Source organism: Anastrepha ludens, chromosome 3 (genome assembly GCF_028408465.1).
Source record: "Anastrepha ludens isolate Willacy chromosome 3, idAnaLude1.1, whole genome shotgun sequence".
NCBI classification, from domain to species: Eukaryota; Metazoa; Arthropoda; class Insecta; order Diptera; family Tephritidae; genus Anastrepha; species Anastrepha ludens.
In genome coordinates this window covers 103,968,006-103,993,416 of record NC_071499.1, presented here as the reverse complement: position 1 = coordinate 103,993,416, position 25,411 = coordinate 103,968,006, and the positions used below count along the sequence as shown (strand labels likewise).

At 35.5% G+C, this 25,411-nt stretch overlaps 1 protein-coding gene across 2 annotated transcripts in view; it reads left to right on the top strand.

Moving 5' to 3' along the window:
* Nucleotides 1–25,411, top strand: part of LOC128858664 (ataxin-8-like) — a 162,081-nt gene that overhangs the window by 82,219 nt on the left and 54,451 nt on the right. Inside the window, exon 4 of one of the 2 annotated variants that reach the window (XM_054095113.1) lies at nucleotides 3,593–3,649. In XM_054095113.1, the coding sequence (XP_053951088.1) occupies nucleotides 3,593–3,618 (26 nt within the window). In that variant the 3' untranslated portion in view covers nucleotides 3,619–3,649. Of the gene's footprint in view, nucleotides 1–3,592; nucleotides 3,650–25,411 lie in introns of those variants that run through there. The other variant, XM_054095114.1, reaches the window with a different exon arrangement.

Genomic DNA, 25,411 nt, shown 5'->3' with positions numbered 1-25,411 from the left:
TGGTTCGCGTTTGGTTGCAAGGACACAATGACTATTTCATATTTAAAGATTCTGTTTTTTTACATAAATTTCAACAGAGAAAAATTAACTACTTTTCTAACTAGTTTGCGTCTGGTTGCAATGGCACTAGTTCGGCAAGAACTTTTGTTTGTTTGTATTTTGTTGATACCGTTGTTTTTACTTTCATTTAATCAGAAGAAAAATGAATTATTTTCCTAACTAGTTTGCGTTTGGTCCCAATTACTCCAGTTCTCTACAAAGTTTTGTTTGTTTTTCTATTTTGTAGACTATTTAATTTTTGAAGATTCTTTTGTTTTACTTGCATTACAATAGAACTACAATACTTTTCTAACTAGTTTGCGTTTGGTCTCAATTACACTAATTCTATTTATATATTTTTGGTTTTTGAATTTTGTTGACAATTTCATGTTTGAAGTTTCGGGTTTTTTACTATCTTGCAACAGAAGAAAAATGTACTACTTTGCTAACTAGTTTGTGTTTGGTCGCAAACATTTTTTTTTTAATAACTTTTTCCCCCATATTTTGTCTACAGTGTATACTGGGTGAGGACAGATATACTTTGGCATCTATATATACAGTGTATAAATTTACAAATGAACGTTACTTCAGAACAAATGAACTTAGAACGCGCCGATTGTGAGTCTTGCTATGCCCGTCCCAATGGCTTAGCCAGACGTTTTCACATACTGTTAGTTGGTTGCGGTGGATTCGAAGTCAATGCTGTATTTTCTCTGTATTCATATGTGGTTTTTTTTTAGACGTTGTCAGGTGGCACATGGCAGATCACGTATGTTTGCTTTGCAAATATTTATCTAAAATATTCATACGAACATGACTGAATAACTGACTGTAGGGGACAGCTGAGAATGCTATGATACGTCGAGTAATTCTAACCGCAAAAAAATTACCGCAATTGTCGAGAAGTTGGTTGCGCATCACTGGGGCAACTACAGGGTGGGCCAAATAAGACCTACAAATGACTAAAGACTACTGCCTAGCAGTATGCGCAGTTGCTCCATCTTGTTGAAACCACAAATTAGAATACTGCTCCGCCGCAAAAAGTTGTCAATCAATGTTCTGTAAGAAGCTCCTGAAATCGATGCCGGCGTTTCATCCTCATTTTCGAAGAAATATGGACCGATAACTCTAATAGCCATAACACCGCACCAAACAGTACATTTAGATGGGTGCAACTGATGTTGGTGTGTTGCCCTTGGCTTTTCAGAGCCCCACAATCTACAGTTTTGCTTGTTGACATAACCATTTAAATGGAAATGCGCTTCATCTGACATCAAAACATTATTTAAAAAATCAATTTGTGTGGCTAATTGTGTAAGAATAGAAAAACTCGATCATTTTAACGCGTTGTGTTGTACTGTAGGGTTCCATAATGAATTTCCAACAATTCAATTATAACCTACAAAAAGAGAAAAATAAATATGTCAAAAAATAAAAAAGTAATTTGTGCTTAACATTAGTAGGTCTTATTTGGCCCACCCTGTACATACAAACCTCTGACACATTCACTAACTGGTATGCCTGGTGCAAATTGGTGTCGCTTGAATGCCCATACAAATTATCACATTTATTTGGTTAAACTTGTGAATTTTTTTTAACAACAAATTCCATTCGAATGAACCTGGATAAGACTCTGTTGGTGTTGTTCAAGTCAATGGCAATAATGCATACCAACAGTGGCTCAAATAGGTGTTCGTACACCTTTTAGCCGATCTAATATATCGACACTCATGGACAATAAATTAGATGTGCGACATTTTGACTAGTTTTGATTATTTTACTTTTGTTTATTTAGTGGCTATTAATTGCAAAAAAAAGTTTAACTCATTAACAACAAAAGCTACATAAACTGTTTTTTTCAATACTTTGTGCATTTAAAAAGCAAAATTTTCAAACGTACTTCGTAGTCTCTCTCACTAATTCCCAGTGTGGTAAGACCTGCTTACTAATAAACGATGAAGTATTTTGTATGGCTTCGGACTCTTAAGTCTGAGAAAAAGAGTTCAACACTCTCCACTTGCCACTCGTTGCTGTAAAAATGCCCGTCAATTTTGGTTTCCTGTTGTGGCTTTTGTCGGCTTTAATCTGCCTTTTACTTAACTTTGATCTTAATTTCGAAATTTGCAATTAAGAGTAAAAGTTTTCCAAGCATATATTTTATACGTTTATTAAAACATTTGGAATTTTTTTCATTTAAAAATTTCAATATTTCTTTAAATTTAAAAGTTTCAGCAGTATGTTTTTTAATTCTATGTTTAATTATAATAATTTTTTTTTTCTTCGACATCTGGTTTCTTATCTCACGTGTCTTTATTTTATTTTTATTTTTTTGCTCTTCATTCATCGACCAACCAGTCAAACATTCGGCAATCTTGTTCGACACAAATCATCACCTTCCAACGGTCAAGGCTACCATTTTGTTGCCATTGACGCGACTATTAGTTGCTGTGCTGTTTTATTGTCACTGTTGCTGTAGTAGTAATGGTTTTTGTTATTGCTGCTGCTGCAAATATTAAAATATTGTGTAAATGTTTTACGTGTGTGTGTGTGATTTTCACCACACTCTTAACTAACTGACTGATTATTCAACAGTGCGTTGGGCGTTCAAACGACCACACATGCATGCCAACAAATACGCGGGTACGCAGCAAACGACTAGTTGGCCGACTGACTGGCTGACAGACCGCCTGACTGGTTGGCTTCACCACCTATGGGTGGCTCATTTGCTGATCGGCTGTACGAGCACTATTAAATTTTCGTAGCAGCGAAGGTTATCTGCATTGGTGAATAATTTTTTATGTGTAATTACATATGAGTGCGTGTGCGAGTGGGTAAGTAAGTGCTATGTTTTGGAATATATTGGAGAATGTAAATTTTTTCACAACAAAAGTTTGTAAAGAGTTGCGGAGTGTACTATATAAAACGACTGACTTTGGTTGATGATGATGCCGCCGCTCATTGCTGTGCCTAAAACAGCGATAATGAATTCTCCTCTGTTAAAGGTGGTTTGGGAGAGGGTGAAAACTTGCGAACATGCATATACATACATATTTTTTGGCTCCATGCAAATTAAACTCTTTCTATATTTTTCTTTTTTGTCGAACTTTTTAATTATTAATTAGTTAGCGACTAGCAGACTGTGAAGATTGACCAAAATTAAAAACAAAAAACAGAAGTTATAGTTTTTTTTTCTTCATTAGATTTCGTGTATGAAATTGAAAATATTTATGTATACAAATTTATAAAATCCGCATCCCGCTACATATTCAGAAACCAAAATTAATTTAGCTTATCTTCTATTCTGTTCGCCCATTTGCCGTGTTTATTTGTATTTGCACATCAGCTGCATTAATTTGCCAACAAAAATAATAATTTCTCTAGGCTCAAGGCCAGGCAACACATTTCAATTTTAATTAATAGTTTATTCTTGCCGTAAACTAAAATTTAGTATTTGCCTTTGAAACAAGAAATGAAAAAAATAAATATACATTTTTTTTTGCATACTTTTCTTCAATATGTGTATTAATAATTGTTTTCTTTCTTTTCTTTGCAGGTAAATATTGCACAGATTTTCGTTAAATTCGACTTTTCTTTTTCATTCTTTGTATGCGTAAGTATAAAATTGATGGAAAAATATTCAAATTAGTGACTAAACTGCAATAATCGAATGATTTTGAGAACAATGAACTAGCAATTTTTCTTATAAATATGCCTTGCATATATGTATTGTATATGTATGTATGCATGCATTTATGTAAATATTTTCCATTAAATTGCGTATGTAAGCTTTGAGTCATTCAAGCAGAAACAAGAAGAAAATATACATACATACATACATGTTTCGCATCAATTTTTATTACAACAAAAATGTTTTAAAAATTTCGTAAGTAATAGTAAGAGAATTTATGGTGCGCATATACGCGGTGCGTTAAACGTTTACAACTGGGTTGGGTGATTCAGTATAAATAAAATTGTTCGAAATATAGTAAAACGATATTGCTGAAATATCGTATTTTTATAGGTGATTGTATAATATGAACTCAAATATTTGATAAAAATATTTGCACTATTTTTTCGCGCATTTTGTACGACATCTGGTCAAAAATAATGTCCTTGAAAGGTGTTAAGGCTGTGAGTGTCTGGGCTTCACAACCTACGAATTTAATGAGCAGCTTTTTCATGACACATGGCACACTCCATTGATTGGCTTTGGCTGTCACTGAAGCCTTTTTTGATATTTTATGATGGCAGCGGAGTTATATGGCGAATATAAAGTATAATGATTGCTCCAAAACTTGAATTGCAGCTGGCTTATTTTCATTGCCGCAACCACACAGCAAATAATTACCATCGCACTGGTTAAAATTCAACATTTTTCGGCGCTAAAATTGTTTTCAATCTTGTTTTAATTCCTACTATACACAAAAAAAGAATCATATTGAAAATAGTGTAAAATAAGGTCTCTTTTTTTTGGCAAGAGTTAGCAAGTGGCGAATAGATGAAGGTACAAATGATCATATGTCGGCAACGCGGGAATAGAGCTATGACCCTAACGGTGAATCTTGTTTTTTTTTTGTCTAGCAAGTGCAGCACTCAGTCATTAATTAAGTCCATTGTACTACACTTGGATTCCCTTTTAATTTTCTTTACATCTACCCGATCTGCGAAGAAATCGGAGTAGATCTTGTGTGGTGCCAAGGAGCCAAGATGGTCGCTCTTAACACATCAGTGCCAAAGACCTCAAACCTGATTCGAGCGAAGGCGGGGCAGACACACAGGAATTGGTCCGCCGTCTCATCCTCCTCTTCACAAGCTGGGCAGAGTACACTGTCTGAGATGCCCAAGCTTTCCATGTGCTTCGCCTACAGAAAGTGGCCCGTCATCAGTCCAACCAGCCGTCTGCACTCCCCTCTGCTTAATGACAGAAGGGTTTGCGACAGTCGATCGGACATGACAGGTAACATCAGTTTAGTCCATCTCCAGCCTCTCTCAGCCTGCCAAGCTCGCTTGTGGCATGGAGTCAAGGGGCATGGAGAGAATCGTTGGATCGACGTCCATGCCTTCTCTGTGTTCCAATGCCGGACAGGGGCCATACCAGTTCCCATTGTGTTTCAGCCTGCAGATTGCCTTCAAGGTCTCTCCTTGGATGAATTAATCAAATGGTGGTAAACCAAACAGAGCATCTAATGCCGGGCCTGAAGTAGTCGGAAAAGCTCCGGTGCAACAGATGGCCACAGTGCGTTGTAGTTTCGATAAGGTCCTCCTGACTCCCACTAGAGAGAGTCTACTCATCCAGACTGCTGAGGCATAGGTGATAATGGGTTTTATCATAGCCGTGTAGATCCATAGGACCCTGCTAGGAGAGAGACCCCACGTTTTCCCAAAGATACCTTTGCACTGCCAGAAAGTTGTCAGTGCTTTGGATGTCTTTGTTTCAACGTGTGATTTCCATAGGAGCTTACTATCGAGGATTACTCCAAGATATTTAATATCCTTGAATAGCTGGATTCTGACTCCGTTTAGCTTAGGCAGAACGAGTCCATCAAGCTTCCTCCTTCTGGTGAAGAGGACAATACCAGTCTTGGCGGGACTTGCCGCTAGCCCATTCGCACAGCACCAAGTGTCAATCCGATCCAGAATTTTCTGCGCTTTCCTGCAGATGTTCATAAGCGAAGGGCCTGTTACGGCTAATCTTACTTGATAACTTTGTTGTTGCTTTCACATGCAAATTTTTCGTTAAGTTAATCGAACATTGATATAACGAGCGGGTAAATGGCGAATAGAAGAGGCCTATAGTCACATTTTATATTACTTGGTGGACAAGCAAATGACAAAAGCAACTACCATTCACTTGAGTTCTAAGTTGAAAGAGCAGCACACACACACACTGGCTTAGCATTCGAAGAAAGCAGGCTCGAGTACTGCTAAAGTCGCGTAAGAAGTCGAATGAGGGGAAGTGCTGATTACCGAAAAAGCAGCTCTCGTTTTTACCGCATTGATTATTATAGCTTTTCAATTTTCAATATCAAAAACAAATCAAACCTTTTGAATTTAAACTCGTAAAAATATTATTAATATTTTAAGTTAAATAAATTTTTTGTTGAGTATCTGTTCGAACAACACAAACTACTACGCTGATATCTTTCATTTTAATTAAAAAAAAAAAATTATTAAACGTTTCTCTATCAGTTCTAAAAATGTTTTGATTGGGCGTCGATAGGATCCAAGTAAAGGTAAAATAAGTTAAGAGGAAAGCGAGGCTTATCAATTTGTGGGCGAAATCTTTCTTTTGACAACTGCTTGTTTTATTTGAAGCAATTAATTAAAATGAGATTTTCGGTATTGGCTGCATACCCGAAAACCCTAAATTCTTTAAAAGTACTGCAAAATCATCCTAAGTTCCAATACAAATGATAAAAACAATAAACGGAATGGCTAAAATACAAATGACTATGAAGCTTAAATAAAAAAATAATGCCCACTAACTTTTTTTTTAGTCTTAGTCAGGACTTACAAAAAATTATAAAATCACTTGTGACTTTAATCGAATAAAAAATTGAATGCATTCCTTACTACCTCTACATTTATGCCACTTGCGTACAAATGAATAAATGTTTTTATTCTGACGCCTCAGAGGCAATACTCCAAAACCAAAAGAATTTTTTAATTTTTTTTTATTCAACCCTCCGTTGGGCACGTTTTTTAAAACCTTCGTTTGGGCATCCGGGTTTGGTGAAGGACGAAAAGCCTGTTCGAGGACCCTTTTAAAACGATTATATCCATAAATCGATCGAAAATAAAATTTTAGGAAGCTAACCAGAAGCTCAAGTTGTTAGCTCTAATAAAAATATGTTAAATTCAAGTCCAAAGTCGAAAAAGCCAATGTGGCCAAAGCCTAGTGCCCAACAGAGGGTTAAAAACGCTCCCACGGCAATCGGTTCCAAGTTATCGCAAGAACCCGGATTTATATCCGACCGAGATTGTCACTGTAACAACAACAGAATGTTCAACATTTTTCGATTCTGTATAGACAAGCCTGGGAACAATGCCTTCACAATAACCTCGACTCTCTCGCGGCAGTTCACATTTGATCATTGTAGTCTCAATAAATACGACTTTTTAATTTCTATTAATTCGTAAATCACAACTCTGGCTGTATTGCGTTTCAACCAAGCCTTGACTTAAGTGTCATTTGCCAGAAACATCTTACTCGTCTATTCTTCTTTTTTTTTACTTCGGTCGTGTGTGCCAATAGTATAAAAAGTCTATGACTATTCGATGTGCTTTCGCTGATGTATTGGCGGTGGGTTATTCTCTGTACAGTGTTTCTAAATATATGCATTTACTGAACAAGTTTAAATGCATGAAAAATATCCACATTGCGTGGGTCCTCCAATCCTCTTACTAAATCGTATTTAAATCTTAAAACTGCTTAATTGCCAGACTTGCACTTTAATAGCACTTTTGCGTGGCAATTATGCAAAGTGTTTTTTGCGTTTTATTGTATTTTACTTATTTCTCTCTGCAGTTGCAATAAAACTACAATACGCTTGGCTAACTCCCTTCACCACTAAAGACAGAGCGCATGCAATTTCCTGTAATTTTTACTCCCCTTCACTCGTAACTTCTTCCACTGTTCACCTGTGGACCGACTCATGCATTTGCCATTATTGCATCCGCATTCTGCAATTCTTGCAATTCATTCTGTGATTGCCAGAAAAGGCCAAAAATTGCCAACGTGCACGCAATCGCCACATCAATTCGCAATTTTACATATTTAGAATGTTGGCAAAGAATAGTTGCTTTCTTTGCGTTTTTGCGGTAAATTTAAGAGTTGACTACCACATACATACCACAATATGTCGTACCTTATATGCGACAAAGCAGCATTGCAATATGACAGCAACAAAGGAGAGTCTTCATTGCAGTAACAGTACATAATAAAAAAATATGAAATAATTTGTGAGCAAGTGAGCGAATGTGATGCAGTGCATTGGCGGCAAACAATAAAAAAAACACCACATACATATGTATATACGTACAAGCTTTTACAATGTGGGTAATAAAAATATTATTAAGCTATTTTTAAAATGCCGCTGCTCGTCGAACGTCTCACCAACTCACCAATGCAAAGTAGACGTGAATTTTTTTGTTGTATTAGCAGAATTGTGCCGGTGGGAAAATCACACAATGGTGGGCGAGCGTGTGTGTGTGTGGTGATGTGAGGGGTTTTCAATAACCAATTGTGCTACTGCATTCATTATGAAATCACCTTCAACTAGTGCACTACTCCACACTACACAACGACCTGACCACGGCGCAGTTGCTATTGGCTTCGACGTCGACGTTGACGTCGTTCACTGATGCGCATACGTGTATAGTCTACTAGTATGGTTGTTACTGCTTATTTTTAGTTGGCTCTCACTCAATGTGAAACGCCGTATTGTAGTAGAGTGGAACAACGGGTAGTCAGCAAAAATGTGCATTTTTTAATTGGAGGCAAAGAAATGTGTAGACGTGATTTTTTAATTCTCTTATAAGTTATGATGTTGGGTGGTATGGGTATTTTTTCAAGTTTTCTTTTCATATCGACTTATTATGGCTGGCTAAAATAATAAAGAGCGAAGTTTTAATGCGTTGTTTTTCGTTTTTTGTAAAACCTTACGTAAATATTTATTAAAAAAAAACACAACTATTGCACTGCAACTGAACAGCTGAGTTAAAAGAATATGTGTTGGCTTGGTAAATAACGTCGTCAATATTGTTTTTTTTTTTTTCTAAAAATACTGTTTAAAAATTTTAGAATTTTGATGAAACGGTTTTTAATTTTTGACAATTTTGCACAAAAAGTGAAACTTTGAGTTATATGGGTTTTGGTTTAGTGTAAATAATCGAATAAAAAAAAAATAAAAATAAAAAAAAATAAATACAAAACAAAAAATAAATAAAATAAAAAAAACTAAAAGAAAAAAAATTGAATAAAAAAATAAAAAATTCAATAAAAAAATAAAAAAATACAAAATAAATCAAATCATGTGGGTTTGATTTTTAGTTGATATTTTTATTTTCAACGGTAGTAAACTCATATTTTTTTGATGTTTTCTGGTCACAGGCGAGTCGAATAGACTATAACTTTTTATTATAAGCAGAATTGCACAGGTTTCTTTAGTAGGTAGCTTGGCTGCTACTACCCCTGCCTTCGTTTCTTGCTTGAATTTCGATTATAGGACGTCCAATTTTGTTTTCATTATAAACAAGCCTAGTCGCTCAGTAACTAATAGATGTCGAATACTCTTCCAATGTGCGATTGCTACAGCAATTTTGAGCATACAACGTTCTTGCAATCGTACGGCCTGAAAGCCCACCATCAACCACCTAAGAAGGCCGCATTAATTGTAGCTTCAGCTTTGGAAACAACCAGCAAACAACCTACCCTTCCACAAATGAAGGGACCTACAGTTTTAGGTCGCCTATGAACACCATTTGGTTTTCCATGAAGAGCTTTTTCATGGCATAAATACAATCAGAGGTATGTCCATTGCCTGTCGAGTGGCGATCGCTATTAGAAAAAACTAGTTTCTTATTATTATTATTTATTTATTATTAGTATTAGCAAAACTTTACATTTCTTACATTCGATTGTTTCTCTTACCCCTAATGAATGCTAGACATTTTTTTTTTTTTTTTTTTTATCACTTGGTGTTTCATGCACGCAGATTCGAACCTCTGCACCTCCGAGTGGTAGTTACGCACCAATCCATTCAGCTAGATTCAAAGATTATCTCTATAAAAATTTCCAAAATGACTCAGTTTTTTTCATGCTGCTGCGCGGAGGCGTGCTGACTCACCTTGTACCACATTGCAGTTTACAGTGGGATTGTCATCCAGTCTATGTATCTAGATACTTATATATGGCATATCTATTATATTACCAAGTAATTTTAGTACATGGTGTTTTTTACTGTTATTGTTTTCGCTGTTCCTATTTGCAATTTTCCATTTGCCATTATTTCCTTTTCATTGTTGTTTCTTTAGTTTAATAAGGTTTTATTTTTTTTTTTTGGATTGTCGTAGCAAATAGTTTTTCACTGCAATTTACTATGCAATGTCTGTTATGTTAGATTCTAATAAACATTTTTTATTTATTTTGTCATCAACTTCCTTTCTAGTCGAGGTTTATTACAGTCAAGTTTTCTTGTTTTTTTTCTTCTTTTTGTATTTTTATTATCTATCAATTGTTTTTTGCTTTTGTTCTTTCCTCAATCACAATTCAGTTTTACGCTAGCTTTTGTTGTTGTTATTTTATGGCTGCAGCTGCACTTTTGTTGCTGTCATTTTGCACTTTCATTCTTCACGCGCCCATCCGTTACCCGACCTCATACCGCGCTCCACCTCGTTTGTCTGTGTCTTCAAACTTGAAACTCATTTGTTCATTGGCATATCCGTTGCATTCGTTGTGCATTTGCATACTGAAATTCAATTCTTTTATATTATATATGTACATATGTATATATATATTTTTTCTTTAATTTTTTTGTCTACTCTTTTGTGTGGCTTTGCCCACGTCCATGACGAATGTGAGAGAATCCAAGCCATGCTATTAGCGGATAGAGTGAACCGTACTGTAATTACCCATTACCGTTGCAATCATGCAATGCCCTCCATCTGTCTCCTATTTAAGCACACTCCCCTCTCTTTTAGCAATGCTGCTCGCCAAGGCGCTGCTCCAGCTGACTTTTGCATATTTGACTGAGGCGGTTTTTGTTTTTGGTTTTTTTACGTAGGTTTCCTGCCCACTTTTCGTTCTGATTCGCGCGCATTATATCACCACCTAAATAGCATTTAGCGACTGACTAGCTATTTGTCTGGGTGTCTGTCAGTCTAGTTTCCATTTACATACATACATACATACATGCATACATGCATACATAAGTACCGATATTCGTTCGTTGGTTGCTTACTCACTCGTTAGCCCGTTCACTCACTCGTTAACTTGGTTGGTGGCGCAATGAATCTGTCGCAAATTTTCAGTCACCGTTGACTGACTTCATCATCATTTTAGAAAGTTTCGCGAAAAAAAACAACAACTAGTAAAGTTCTGCGACTTAGAGTGGTGTGTTTGTTGGTGACTTGAGTTCATACATGGAACACATTGCGCACCATGTGTGTGTACAAATATATACATATATGAGCGTGTGTGTATGTGTTTGACTTGTAAAGCGACCACTCTACTACGGTTTTTTGACCTTTTGTGTCTATTTGGTTGTTCTGAAGCGCCATTGAAAGTGTTTGTCATTGTTTCACCAAGCAGCGGTGCGCTTCAAAATATTCACTCAGCATGACAAGTTGCCGGACGCTCGTAACTAATTACCATATTTGACTGCCGTCCCATTCCTGGTTCGCCTTTTTTTTTTATATTTGAAATATATTTTCTTTCATTAATTTTTTGTTTTTTGATTTTGCACTTTGAAAGATTTATTATTAGATTAGGTAATGTTTTATAATCAAATTTCGAATTTAAGCTCAGCAAAATGGACTGATATAATTTTTATTTCCGCTCATCTTCGCTGGTGTATTAACTCAGCTAAAAGTTAATTATCTGTGCAGTTTAGTTTTATTGAGTAATTTCATATGCAATTTAATGACTAGATTTCATAAACTAGTTTATAATCCAACTAAAAATCATAATAAAGAAATAGGATAAGAGAATATGCCGGGCAGAAACTCAATCCAATGCACACAAAGAAATTGCTATTAATGCTTTTATTATATGAGTACACCCTGTGTTAGCTGTTTGGCCGAGTTTCACTTTGTGATGTGCTTCTTGATGTTGACCTACAGTTTTATGGCATAAATGCACTTGGAGATTTGTCATTGTGAGAATTTTAATAAATTGATTTCTCATCTACTCAGTGGTATCCGACTGATAGTCAGGTACTAAGCCACTAGGTCACGATGGCTGCCTGATGGTTCATTAGAAATTCAGAACTAGTAAATTTCATGTCGAATTAAACTTAAATATCTTTGGTGGCTTTCGCAGTAGTTTCGTAAAAAAGGATAATAATTTTTTCACTTCACGAATATAAGCGGCTTAGCGGATGGAACGGGTGTTAAGATGAGATGTTATAGGTAGCCGCTAATTTGTATGAATAAAATGGTAAACCTGCGCAGGAATTGGTGTATGATGACTCATGTAATACGGGACAAATTTAAACAGAGAGACGCAAATTAAAAAAAAAAGCAGAGCCTTGGGCGTGCGTTGTTGTTGTAGCAGCATAAACATTTCTCATATATGCATGGGGAAGGGTGCTGGAAAGACAAACCATTGGCCGGGTATAAAACGCGACCATTCCGGTAACGTATAACCTACTGTCGTGAGAATGTACCCCTTAATGGGAATTCAGGATCAGTGTCAGATGGGCTAGTAAGGAAACGGCATATCAAAATAGCTCTTCACAGTAAAAAAAATACTTTAGGAATAAATTTACTACTAATTTGCCTCTTTAGTCCACAAAAATCCAGAGTAAATTTCACATGGCACATTTGCCAGTATGTTGAGGTGGCCACATTTTCACTGTAGTAGTTTAATATTTTGTTACGAAATATGTCTTACCGTACCAATAAATCTGTAATAGCAAAGACGTTAAATGACAAGTACCATTTTTGTGCAAGGTGGCGCATAATTAATCATCAATTTGGGTTTTGAACAACTTTTTTATAATATTTAGGAAAAAAATGACTGAGCGATGATTGAGCTCTTTATTGCTTCTTAAAGTGTCAAATGTGATTGTCGTACGACGCCATTTGCAAAATAAATAAATCTTCCGAAAGGGTGATTAATTTTGTGCCACCATGTATTTATATCAAAAACGTGAAAAAGTTTAAAAAAAATTTCAGTCTGGCCCGTAGTTTTAGTTGTAGTTGTAAGCTAAACAGCTTCTAGTTAAAACAAATACTTAAGTTCAGAGTTAACATTTAAGGTTTAGTCAATTAAATTTGAGTCGATTTTGTTTAGATTAGCTCAGGACAGGCTTTTTCCAAGGCGCATTTATTAAAGGTGGTGGCACTAAACCAACAACAATGTTTTGTACGTCTGATTGACACGGCAAAGTATTGGAAAAATAGAAAACGAAAAATTAATTCGCCTTGTTTTATTCTGTACTGACAGCCACATGGAAAAAAATCAGCTGATTTACCAACACCACCTTTAATAGATTCGCCTTGGCTTTTTCATATGAAATAAAATAACAACAAAATTAACTAAGCACTATTAAGAAATATATACTAAGTTCATCCTGTGGAAATCGAGCCATGCTATAAAACACCGATTTTACTTCCATCAATGGATATACAGTTAATCACACCTTATCTGTTACAGATACAATTTTTTTTAGTGAATTATTTTTCATAATTTTTCGCGAAAATGGAAAAACAGAGTATACAGATATTTTATTTATTTTGTTTTATTTCATTTCTCAACATAAAAGACAAAAAATTCACGCCACAGCTTAAATGGTACAATTGAACAAAAGTCTGGTCACGACTGCGTCGTCAAAAATCGGAAAATCTCGAAATATCATTTGCTCGCGAAGCAAATTTTTTTATTTCGTTTTAAGCTTTTCAGTGAGCGTTAGTCGATTGCACTTGATGGCGAACTTGCTGTGGAACAAAAAGTTTATTTAATATGTTATTTGTGGCTTTATTTAGTATTTTATTTTAAAGTCAGCATTGAAGGCGACTTAAATCTATTATATCAAACTATAAACGACCTAATTTAAATACACAATGATTTATGTCTCCAAATCTCTTGGAACTAGAAACGAAGAATGGGTACAAAGATCGTTCAAAGCAGTAAAAAAGAAAGAAATATGAAATTGATTTCTGTGTTAAGTTCAGTGATATTTTTATTATAATATTTAGTAACATCCATAAATTAGCGAAAAGCGGTCGATCTGCTTTCAGTTAGGTTAATAAATTATTCGCTTTGAAGGAATATGTCCGCAGTAAATTGATGCGCAGCATGATTGAAAGGAGAATGGGTAAAAATAAGAGGTTATCGATACGAGTTTGCTCATCTAAATTCACATTATTTTATTCCAGCTAAAGGCATTCCAACAAAAAAATAATACTCACAATTCTTCAGAGTCATTGCCAATTCTTGCTGGTTGTCGCTATTACCTCGATTTCTATTGACAGTAGTGGTCATAGAAATCGTACTGCTAAGAATTAGTGAAATTTGAACGCTTTGATTGAGGAGTTTTTTATAGTTAAGCGGCATTCGAGAATTTAAACTTGTATAAAACGGCATCAAGGCTTGTAGACAACTTTTTTATTTGGTCTCCCATTGGAGAGAATGAGAGAACGAGTTCTGTAACTCAACTGGTAGGATCTAAGGGACTTGGTAGGGCACTCAAATGAATATACCAACTTGGTAGGACGTGACTTTCTGAAGAAACGAAATGCAGCAAGTACCCATGTGGTTTCCCACGTATTAAAAACCATAGACACACATTTTGGAAACAAATTACAACAAAATTTTGGAGCATGAAATTGTTAAATTCGTGTAATAATCAAATAGCTACATTTAATATTTAATTTAATTTAATTGTAATAAAGGGTGAACAATTTAGAGGCATCAGATTTTAAATTGAAATAAAACAACTAAAATTTAAATTGATTGGGCAATCTTTATTATTTTTGTGTAGACCATTTATGAAATTTATTTTTTACCGTTATTCGGCCATCCTTGAAACACCTTGAATGACTCGCTGCAGAACTTCGCTCGGTATCTCGTGAATAACTGTGGTAATGTTGACCTCCAATGCCTCAATCGAAGCTGGGTTATCCATAAAGCATTTAGACTTTACATACCTTCACAAATAAAAGTGCAAAGGTGTGATACCACACGGTCTTGATGGCCAATCTACTGGTTTGAGACGAGAGATAAATTACGCACCGAAACGACGACGCAGTAAATCCATTGTTTCACGGGCTGTATGGCAAGGAGCGCCGTCTTGTTGGAACCAAATGTTGTGCATGTTGTGGAGATCGCGGGCTTCACTTACTGGCTTCAAAAAGTCGTTTATCATGACGCGATAGCGTTCGCCACTCACTGTTGCAATGGCGCCTGTTTCGTCTTTAAAGAAGTATGGGTCGTTGATTCCTCCAGCCCATAGGTCGCACCAAACGGTTGTTTTCAATAGATTTAATGGCTGCTCTTGAATTGCTTCGAGTTGCGCTTCAGCCCAAATTCGACAATTTCGCTTATTGACGTTGCCAGTAAGCCAATAATGGACCGCATCGCTGAACACCATAAGTTGGCCTCAGCGCGCGATGAACACTTTTCACAGAGCGTCGATTTTCGTAATATAATTTTTTAAACGTTGTTGAGCCGCAAGTACTTCCATGATGGATAAAATCTCAACGAATACTGAAGAAAATTATGTATTTAATAGGACTATGAATAAGTTCGTGCGGTTTTTTTCGAAATTTGAAACTTTATTGACGTAAAATGGTTACAAATTTAATATTCAAAATATTGTCCATCGCTTACTACTACTTTTTCCCATCTTTCTGGCAATTCACGGATTCCCTTTGTGAAAAATTCGGTCGGTTTTGCCGCAATCCACGAATCGATCCATTTTTTGACTTCATCGTAATTACGGAAGTGCTGGTCAGCCAGGCCATGTTGCATCGATCGGAAGAGATAGTAATCGGATGGCGCAAGGTCTGGACTATACAGCGGGTGGGGTAGGACATCCCATTTGAGCGTTTCTAAGTATGTTTTGACCACTTGTGCAACATGTGGCCGAGCATTGTCATGTTGCAAAATAACTTTGTCGTGTCTATCGGCGTATTGCGGCCGTTTTTCTCGCAGTGCTCGGCTCAAACGCATCAATTGTCGTCGGTAGACATCCCCCGTAATCGTTTCATTCGGTTTCAGTAGCTCATAATACACAACACCCAGCTGGTCCCACCAGATACACAGCATAACCTTCAGGCCATGAATATTCTGCGCCGACGTCGATGTTGAAGCATGGCCAGGGTATCCATACGTTGCCCGACGTTTTGGATTGTCGTAATGGACCCACTTTTCATCGCCAGTCACAATTCGATGCAAAAAACCCTTTCTTTTGTGCCGTTGAAGCAGTTGTTCGCATGCCATAAAACGGCGTTCAACGTCTCTTGGCTTCAATTCATACGGCACCCAATGGCCTACCTTTCGGATCATTCCCATGGCTTTTAAACGTTTGGAAATGGTTGATTGATCAACTCCCAAAGTTTTTGCAACCTCTTCTTGCGTTTGAGCCGGATCTTGATCGAGCAATTCCTCCAATTCGGTATCCATGAACTTTGGCGGCGCACCGTCGCGTTCTTCGTCTTCCAAGCCAAAATCACCACTTTTAAAGCGTGCAAACCACTTCTGGCACGTTCGCTCAGATAGAGCATGCTCACCATAAACTTCCACCAAGATACGATGACTTTCGGCTGCTTTTTTCTTCATATTAAAATAATGAAGAAGAATTCCCCGCAAAAACACATTATTTGGCACGAAATTCGACATTTTCAAGTGTGGTAAAAATATTGTTGTTTACGCTTCAAATAAAAAACTTATACTGACGTTTGTGCCTTACGACAGTAGCTCTCCAATGAATGTTTGGAAATGTGGATCGATGGAATAATAATCAAGTTACGCCATCTGTTGTAAAACCGCACGAACTTATTCATAGTCCTATTAGTTTGACAGTAATCACCCGAGATCTGTCAAAAAAAAAACACTATTGGTAAAATTGGTATCTCCAATCGCATTTAGTTTGACAGTAGTCACTGGTGATCTGTCAAAAAAAAAAAAAACACTATTGGTAAAATTGGTATCTCCAATCTGATCACCTTTTACCATACCATCTTGTTCAAAAAGTTAAAATACAAAGTACTTCCCATCAACTGCAGCCCACTTATATCAGCGTTCGATCCAGCTGTCGAAACATTTCCGCAACTCTATTTTTGGTATAGTCATCACAGCCGTCTTAGTGTTTTCCAGTATTTCCTTGTGGCTGTTAAAACGCGTTCTCTGTAGTGGTTTTTTCACTCGGATTAAACAGAACAAATCGCAGGGAGCCAAAACAGGTGAATTCGATGGTTGTTGGATGGTATTTGTTTTGTTGTTAATCAAAAAAATCAGCGATTCCCTGTTCCTCTTTCAAGAAGTAGCCGGATAAAAAATATCAGTTACGGAATTTCAGAGACAATTGGTAAATGGACTGACACAGCGAACAGATGAACGAATTCCTCTTTGGGAAAACAAATTACAGCAAAAAGGAAGGAAACGTCCATAAAATACGGGTATACTGGTCGGAAATTCTGGTTGTTGCGATGAGAATTCAAGGCTATTGGGGTCTAAGAAAGCTTAAAATGTAACAAAAGAGTTGTTACATTTTGCTACTTGTTTAAATCCGTCATAAAAGTGACTAAACTTCTGCTGACCCTGAACACTTTGCCCGCCACTGTATGTGATTTCCGTATGATTGCAAAACTAAATTGCAATTGCAAAGAAGTAAACCCTATAAGTGATACAGATCTCGAACAGAAATGTGATAAATGATATGTAAGTAGCGCAAAATCGCTGCGTTGCGGTGCGAAATGCAAACAACTCGCAATTCGCAATTTTCAATTTGCAACTTATAATTTAGAATGCAAAATTGTCTGATTGTTACAATTGCGCTGCGGCAATTTGACAACAGAAGTAAAAAGAATAAACGAGCGCCAGCGCGCAATGACGGCACCACCGTCATGAAAATGATGTAAATTTGCGCTGCATTGAAATTGAAAAATTGCGAATAAGTAACAAGAATAAACTAAGCACGCGAAAACAAGTGAATTGCTGCCAACAAGAATACAAAAAACAGAAAGAAAGAAAAAAACGATAAATAAAATAAATTACATACATTAAATAAAAGTGAATTACAAACATAGCAACAACAAGTCAGCTATGTAACTGCCGGCTCAAAATTGCTGACAATAGCAAAAAACAAAAACAAAAAAATTTTCATTGTAATGAATGAGTATTTGTGATGCAATTGTGCACTGTTAGGAAAGAAGGCAGTTGCTTGACAACAATACAAAAGGCTAACCCAGAACAACGACAACGTTCTCAAAATGAGGCGACAATACATTTTAGCTTGCGCAAATTTTTTTTTTCTCCTATTTTTTATTTTATTATAATTTTTTATGCACAATTTTTATATTGCACAATTTAGTTAAATCAAATATAATATTAAAATATAAAAAGCAGCCAAGAAACGGCTGGCTGCAAAAATTTATTTTGCATTGTTAAAGTGAGACGAAAATTGTCAACTAAGCAGAAAATTCTGGTAGTGAACAACCAGCAAGCAACTGCACGTTTGACATCGTTTCGTCGTTTTATTTTAGTTTCAAACCGGTTTGTTGTTATTGTAATTTATGCACAAAATACACACATATTTGTGTATACCTACATACATATGTATATAATTTATATGAAATAATAGCATTATAATGGTTATAAATAATTTGCTGCTATCTGCGGTTTGCAGCTGTGCCACAATTGAAATAAATTGAACGCCGTTAGCAGAGCACTAACACCATAGCCGCTGCCGACAGCAATGCTGTCATAGAAGGCACTCCAGTCAAAGCAATGACAGCGGCAGCGGCAGCGACTGCGACGTTGCTGATTGTTCGCAATTTAATCCTCTACATGAGTGATTATTCAGTAAAAAGAGCAAGAGGAATATACAGTGTGTGAGATGAGAAATATGCTTCCAAAATAAATATAATAAATGAATAAGAAGTTTTGCATTTGAGATTTGTTGAAAATCAATATCATTATTATTTGAAAGTTCGTGGGCACATTTAATAAATAATAGCTATAGGAGAGAAGGAATTATAGAAAAGAAAAGAAATTATACTTTAAAAACATGAGTTTAAAATTTAGTCAGTATATTCAATGCCCTTCAGAATGTGAAAATGTGTTTTAGAGACTGCACTGTTAGTCTGTGTAAAGTCTACAAATTTATTTTATGCACGACAAATCGAATTTTGTTTTAAATCAAATCAGCTAGGAAGTTGTCACAGGAGGAAGATTCGGTTATACAAGTACATTTTTAGACTTGAAATGAATCAAATTTGTGAAAAAATCGTTAATTTTTTTATTTTTGTCAATTAATTACTGTATTTCTTTTTACTTAATTTAACTTTTGTTTGCTTAACTTGACTTTTTTTGCTTCAATTAACTTTAGGCAACAAAATCTGGGCACATAAGGCTAGAGATTTTCTCCTTGTTTAATTGTTTCCATTTGCTCCAATGGATTAGAAGTGAATTTTTCATACTAACTGAAATGCCAACATTGGATTTTAATTTTATTGTACTCGTTTAAAAGAATATTAACTTCAATTACATGAAAAAAAATAATAAATAATATTTCTTTTTTGGAAAAATTATTTCTCTTCCTTATATTTGCGTTTTACAAAAAGTATTTCTAAGTGCTGTATTGTTGGTTTCTAACCTAGTTCTGAGCACAGCTATTTTTAGCAAACTGAAATAATTTTTTTTAAATGCAATGTCAGCGCCAAAAGAAGGCATATTTTGGTATATTCGACTATTTATTTATTTTTTAGTTTAAATGTTTTTTTTTTTTATAAAAAAAGTTATATAAGTTCATACTGCAACAAAAACCACAAAACTCAAAGTTTCAGATTTTGTAAAAAATTTTAAAAATTCGCCAAACTTTCAAACTTTTTACTCAGAATCCTTAAGCCAATTGCATCTCCCTCTCGAAATGCGCGATGTACACGAAAAGAATTTTACTGTTTGTTCTAATGAAAAAGAATATTACAGGGTAACCAAAATTATTTGTTTTCCTCAAACTTTAACAAAACAAAATATGTATTTTTGCGGATTTTGCGACAAAGAGTTTTTGTTCGCGATTTTTCCATCGAATTATACAATTAAATAAAATCCGGTTAGACAGTTGTATGGTTCATTTAATGCATGCCTGATATTTTTTATATGGAAGAAAACATCCAACATCGTTACCGTTGATTACCGTTACTTTTTGGTCAGTTTCGGAACTTACTTTTTAAATATTATCTTAATAACCGTCATTTTGTTGTCAAAAAATATTTTTGAGTGGTTTTCAAACTGAGTTTTTTAATATAATACCAATAACTATTATTTTGTTGCTCAAAAATGCTCTTGAAATTAAGCTTATGTGAACTAACAAGTACCTATTCCTACAACTGTTAAAGGTCATACTCAAGTTTTAGCGTGCTTACGGTGTACTATAGTACAAATGCAAAAAAACAAAATCAGCAGTGCATTTGGAAACTTATTTTTTGCGCATACTTTATGTAGCGGGTGGTAACTGGTATATATCCACACTGGTTTAGCAATTTATGTGCATCCATACTCATACATACATACTTATGTATATTCAAAGTGGCGTGATCTGCCTGGCTGCTTTCTTGGCTCGCTGATTGTCGTTGGCTGGCCAGCGCCAGGCTTTATTGTGGATGAAAATTCTAAAATTATTTAAGCTATTGTATATTATATACATAAATCTACCATAAAAAAAAGTAAAGTGTGTTACGAAAAGCAGAATAAAATATAACTAACAACCAACTAGCAGATAATAGCAAAATTTATATTAATTCGCATACAAGGCCGTTGACATAGAAAATAGTCTCGAGTAAAAGGGGTGCGCGGCCGAGTGCACGACCGACGGGTTTTTTGTAGGCGTGTGAGTACTGCCGTTTGTGGGAGAAAATATTTGCATAGCACATGATTTTCTATAGAAATGTATTTGTTGTGGATTTGAAAAAAATAATAATATTTACAATGGTATTATATAATCTGGTGCTATTAATTGCTGGACTATTGTGTAGCCGCAATTTTGTAGGGTGAGCTTTCATTTTTTATATGCATTATAATGGGTTGATAATTATCATCGATTTCGCAGAATTTTCTCAACATTTTTCACATTTCATTTATTTACTTGAATTTCTTGGAATTCCGGCGCTATTCTTATTTATGGCAAGTGAAGGCTTTAAGCTATTAACTGGACTTAATTAATGTAACTAGAAGTTGAGTATTATTCAGATATGCTTAAAATTAAAAAGTTAGATTACAATTTTTACAGTCATTTCTTTTAGTATTCAGCAAAGATTTAATTATGAAGTCAATTCAGAAATCTTTTTATGTGATTGAGAATTTTAGTAAATAGGTTTGCTACTCATAAAAGTGACTAAAGCCTAGCAGTGGCATATCTAGGTGAGTTGTGACTTAATAGATATAATTTTGGAAGGCTTCCTTAACCTTTGATTATACAGGTGCGGAACCAGAGGTCATTTTTGGGAGGGGAACATTTTTATCAAATTCGATATTTGGTACTCAATTTATATGAATCATAATCAATAATTTATGAGTCCGCTAGCTTTTTGGGGGTTATTGTGGTTGTAGCAGTTTATTAGACTTTGCCAGTGCGGTGCAGTCACCGATCGTCATCGACTAACTTATCTAAGGAAACGTGCAGTTTCGACTGGTTGGGTCCAAAGGGAAGGGGGTGTTAAGTCAGTGGGCTTGAGAGGTCATATGAATAGACAGACCGCAATTGAGCCAAAGATACGTATGTTTCAGGAGACTCATCTGCTCCTAAACAATGAGTTGGACTCCGGGATTCGCGGATCGGGAGTTTAAGAAGATGAGTGTAAGAAGTCTCCCGATGAATATCGTTTAATGTCTGTCTATACTCTGTCCGTTCCAGTAGTTGTAATCGTGTTAAGTTCTGGATCTCGTGAGCGTACTCGAAGAGCTGCCTCCTGACTTGCCTACGAGGTATTTTCAGTACTCAGTTATCCCCAAGTACTGAAGCCTAGATTTCCACACAGCAATCTCGGCATAGATGAAGTAAGAAATAACATTTTTCGTATTTAACATTCTTACAGCTACTGTAGCTTACATCTAAATGCACACCTAGTCTGTGCTCAATACCTCGTAACAGGAAAAGCGCAGATAGTGAATGGTCTATTCTTACTGCGCAGAGAGAGATTTCGACCAGCTATTAGCCTATATTTGGGAAAGCTGTATTCGCTTACTTCTCTCGAAATAATCAGCTCGGAGAAAGCCTGCTAAACAAACTCCCTTGTCCTGCCGATTCATTCTTTGCTGCCATAACATGAAGTGGCATGCAAATACTATAGGCTAAAGCAACTTCAAATTGAATTGTATTGTAATCGAGCTATCACTTTATGTAAAGACTCTCTCTCCTCCTCTCTTGCTTAAGGCTCGATGCCAGACTGCTTCTCCATATCTGTTATGATCATTGTTGGGTTAACCTGAAAGACAGGACAGAGCTCAGGTAACTAACTAGTGGAGGATTTAACCTTAAATCCCTTTTTGTTTTCTCTTTTATTAAAAAATATTGCATACATTTGCTATTTAAGAACCTCAGTACACTAATAATAATCTTATGACAATAGTAAAATACCTCAAAGGGGCAGCTTATCTTTGAAATTATCAGTGCGTTGATAAACTGGAAGTGGTTTGCAATAAAATAAACATTTTTTTACTAACTTGCCTACAAAAGTTTTATCATCACTTGCGGGAATCTACGTTAAGACTTACTCACGTTTTATTGCTGTTGTAGTCATTTTCACCTTGTGAAAGCAACAACAGATGAGAATATATGTAAGTGTTGCCAACTGTGGGAATGTTAATTCCACTTTGTGAAAACAACAACGAAGGAGAGTATAAATGTTGCCAACTGTGGGAATGTTAATTCCATATTGTGAAAACAACAACGAAGGAGAGTATAAGTGTTGCCAACTGTTGAAATATCTGTACCTAATATTTTAATCTCAAAATATGTTCTGACTAAACAGAAGGAAACTGAGCTAAGTGGTTGTAAGAGCGAGTTTTCAGGGTTAAGATTAGAGTTAGTGTTTAATTCCACTTCTGATTCTACTACCAATAATAGGCGAAGTTGCTGTCTGTCTTTCCACTCTCCGTAACTAAGAAATGGTATTTTCAAAATTTTCAACTGCCCCAAGATATGAAAACCTCTCTGTTGAACGAGAGCACCAAGCGCTGTCCTCTGGTGCCAGAATATTTCTAGGCATATTTATGACCAACATAGAACCAAGCTGGGTGTGGTTTTTATCGCTTAGTGTTTGCAGATTATAATTTTTTTTGCTATCGCTGATAACACACTGCAACAAAATTAAATAATTTTTTTTATCCCTGGGGTTTCATAGCACTTTTCTGATAGTTGATGTTTTGGACTAAATATTCTCATCAGTAATTTTTTCGTTTCATGCTATCCCAAAGTTTACAATTCGCATTTCAAATGAAATTCTGAGATATCGTGACAAACACCATAGCAGAAATTATGCAGAACTATTTCGAATCTTAGTTTGAGTTGTTGCTATGGATAAAATAGTGTTAATAAGTGAATAATTCTTTACTATATATTAGTAACAGAAGGAATGGTTAAGTTAAATGTTATTTTAAATATTCAAATTTATTTAGTCTGGGTCGAACTAGAGTTGACGCTTGACTCTACAGTTGTTTGTATTCTGAATATTGATATTAATATTTTTTGTAAATAAATGAATTAAAGTAATAAGTTTTTTATATTGAAAACTATGCGGCAATCCTGTTCAGAACTATTTTTATAGAGTATAAATTATAATTATCTTGATCGCTTCTTATTTGGTACTCGTAAGAATATTTTATACAACTTTTACCTTAAAAATATATGGCTGTCATATCTAAACTCGTACGTTATTTCATCATTCGATGGAGTAATCCGCGAACAAAAACTCTCTCTTATCACCAAGAATGGAGTAATCTGCAATAAATTATTTTTTTGTTAAAGTTTGAGGAGGATAAGTAATTTTGGCACTGCTGTAACATTTTTTTTTTTCATTGAAACTAACAGTAAAAGTCTTGGCATTTCGAGCGATGATGCAAAAGGATTAATCTTTCGTTTAGTACTCCAATGGTTTACTCGTATTTTGGTTATCTGTTGAATTTAGTTATTAATTACAACAAAGCAAAATGTTAAAGTAAAAAAGAATTGGCAACTCTGCTCGAGCAAATTTTGGACTTGGAACTTGCGTCTAGAACCCATAGAGCAATTTTTAATTTTGATGCTGATAGAAGGTGCGCTCTGGTGTTTTATTTTGTACTGTATTTTGAAAGATATAAAAAAAATATACTTCTACTCGTGTAGAAACCTTTGCTTCATTACAATTTATTTTTTTCATTTCTTTTTATTTAAAAATTTGTTTTTCCTATCAAAATGAAGTCCTCTAGTAATAGAAACAAATATTGAAAAATAATTTCCTACAAATTTATCATTTAAGTATTGCGCAATCAATACTACTCCCTTTCTGCCAATATTTATTTGAATAACAGAAATCACGCTGATTCCAAATGCCAATTAAGTACAATCAAGTGCGAAAGAGTCCTTCTACTAAAACTATGAAAATGTTGCATAATTTCGTTGCCCAAACGTGCAGTGCAGTAATTATTTGCGTTGCACGTGATTTTGATTTGTCGCTTTCGATGGTGTTTTTTGTTTTTTGTTTCTCGCTCAACTGACATCTCAATTGCAAAATAATATAGATTTTTTCTACCACTGCCTTATGTGCGCATTGCAGCAGCATCATTGAATTCCTTTCCCTCACACTCATAGACATATCTTTGCTTCTTTTCTCGCTCTCGCTCTCTCTCTCTCTCTCTGCGACTCATCTGTATGCATGTCATCTGCAGCAATTGACGCAGTCAACTTGTGTATTGATGTCAAGTTTTTCTTTCTTGCTTTTTTTGAGATCTCGCAAGTGCCACTCGCAGTTCACAAATCGAAAATGCCGTATTACAACTACAACAACTACACCAACACCAATCAACCAACTAATGTCCAACTATTGTTATTGTAGCTTTGGTAATTTTTTGTTTTTGTATTTCCAGTGGAGTGTACTGCGCCAATAAGAATAGTATAAAATCGTGCTTTGCTTTCAATTTCTTCCGTCATTCGCATTACTGCAGTTCCACTCTGCTGTGTCATTAGTTTCACAGTTTTGTTAAAATAACAGCCAGCTTGTCGAAGGCACACACACATACACACATACATACCGTACATATAACTTGACTTAACAGAAAGTCAGCTGGTCGAGTAGTGAAGCGTAAGCGCAACTAGGAAATGCTGCAAATGACGGCTGTGCCTAGAAAAAAAGAGAAAAATATGTTCTCAAAAAAATACAGGGAGGTGCTAAAGTTTACGTGCAGTGGCAGATTTACTTTTTTCTGGAAGTTTCATGTTTCAACGCAAAAACC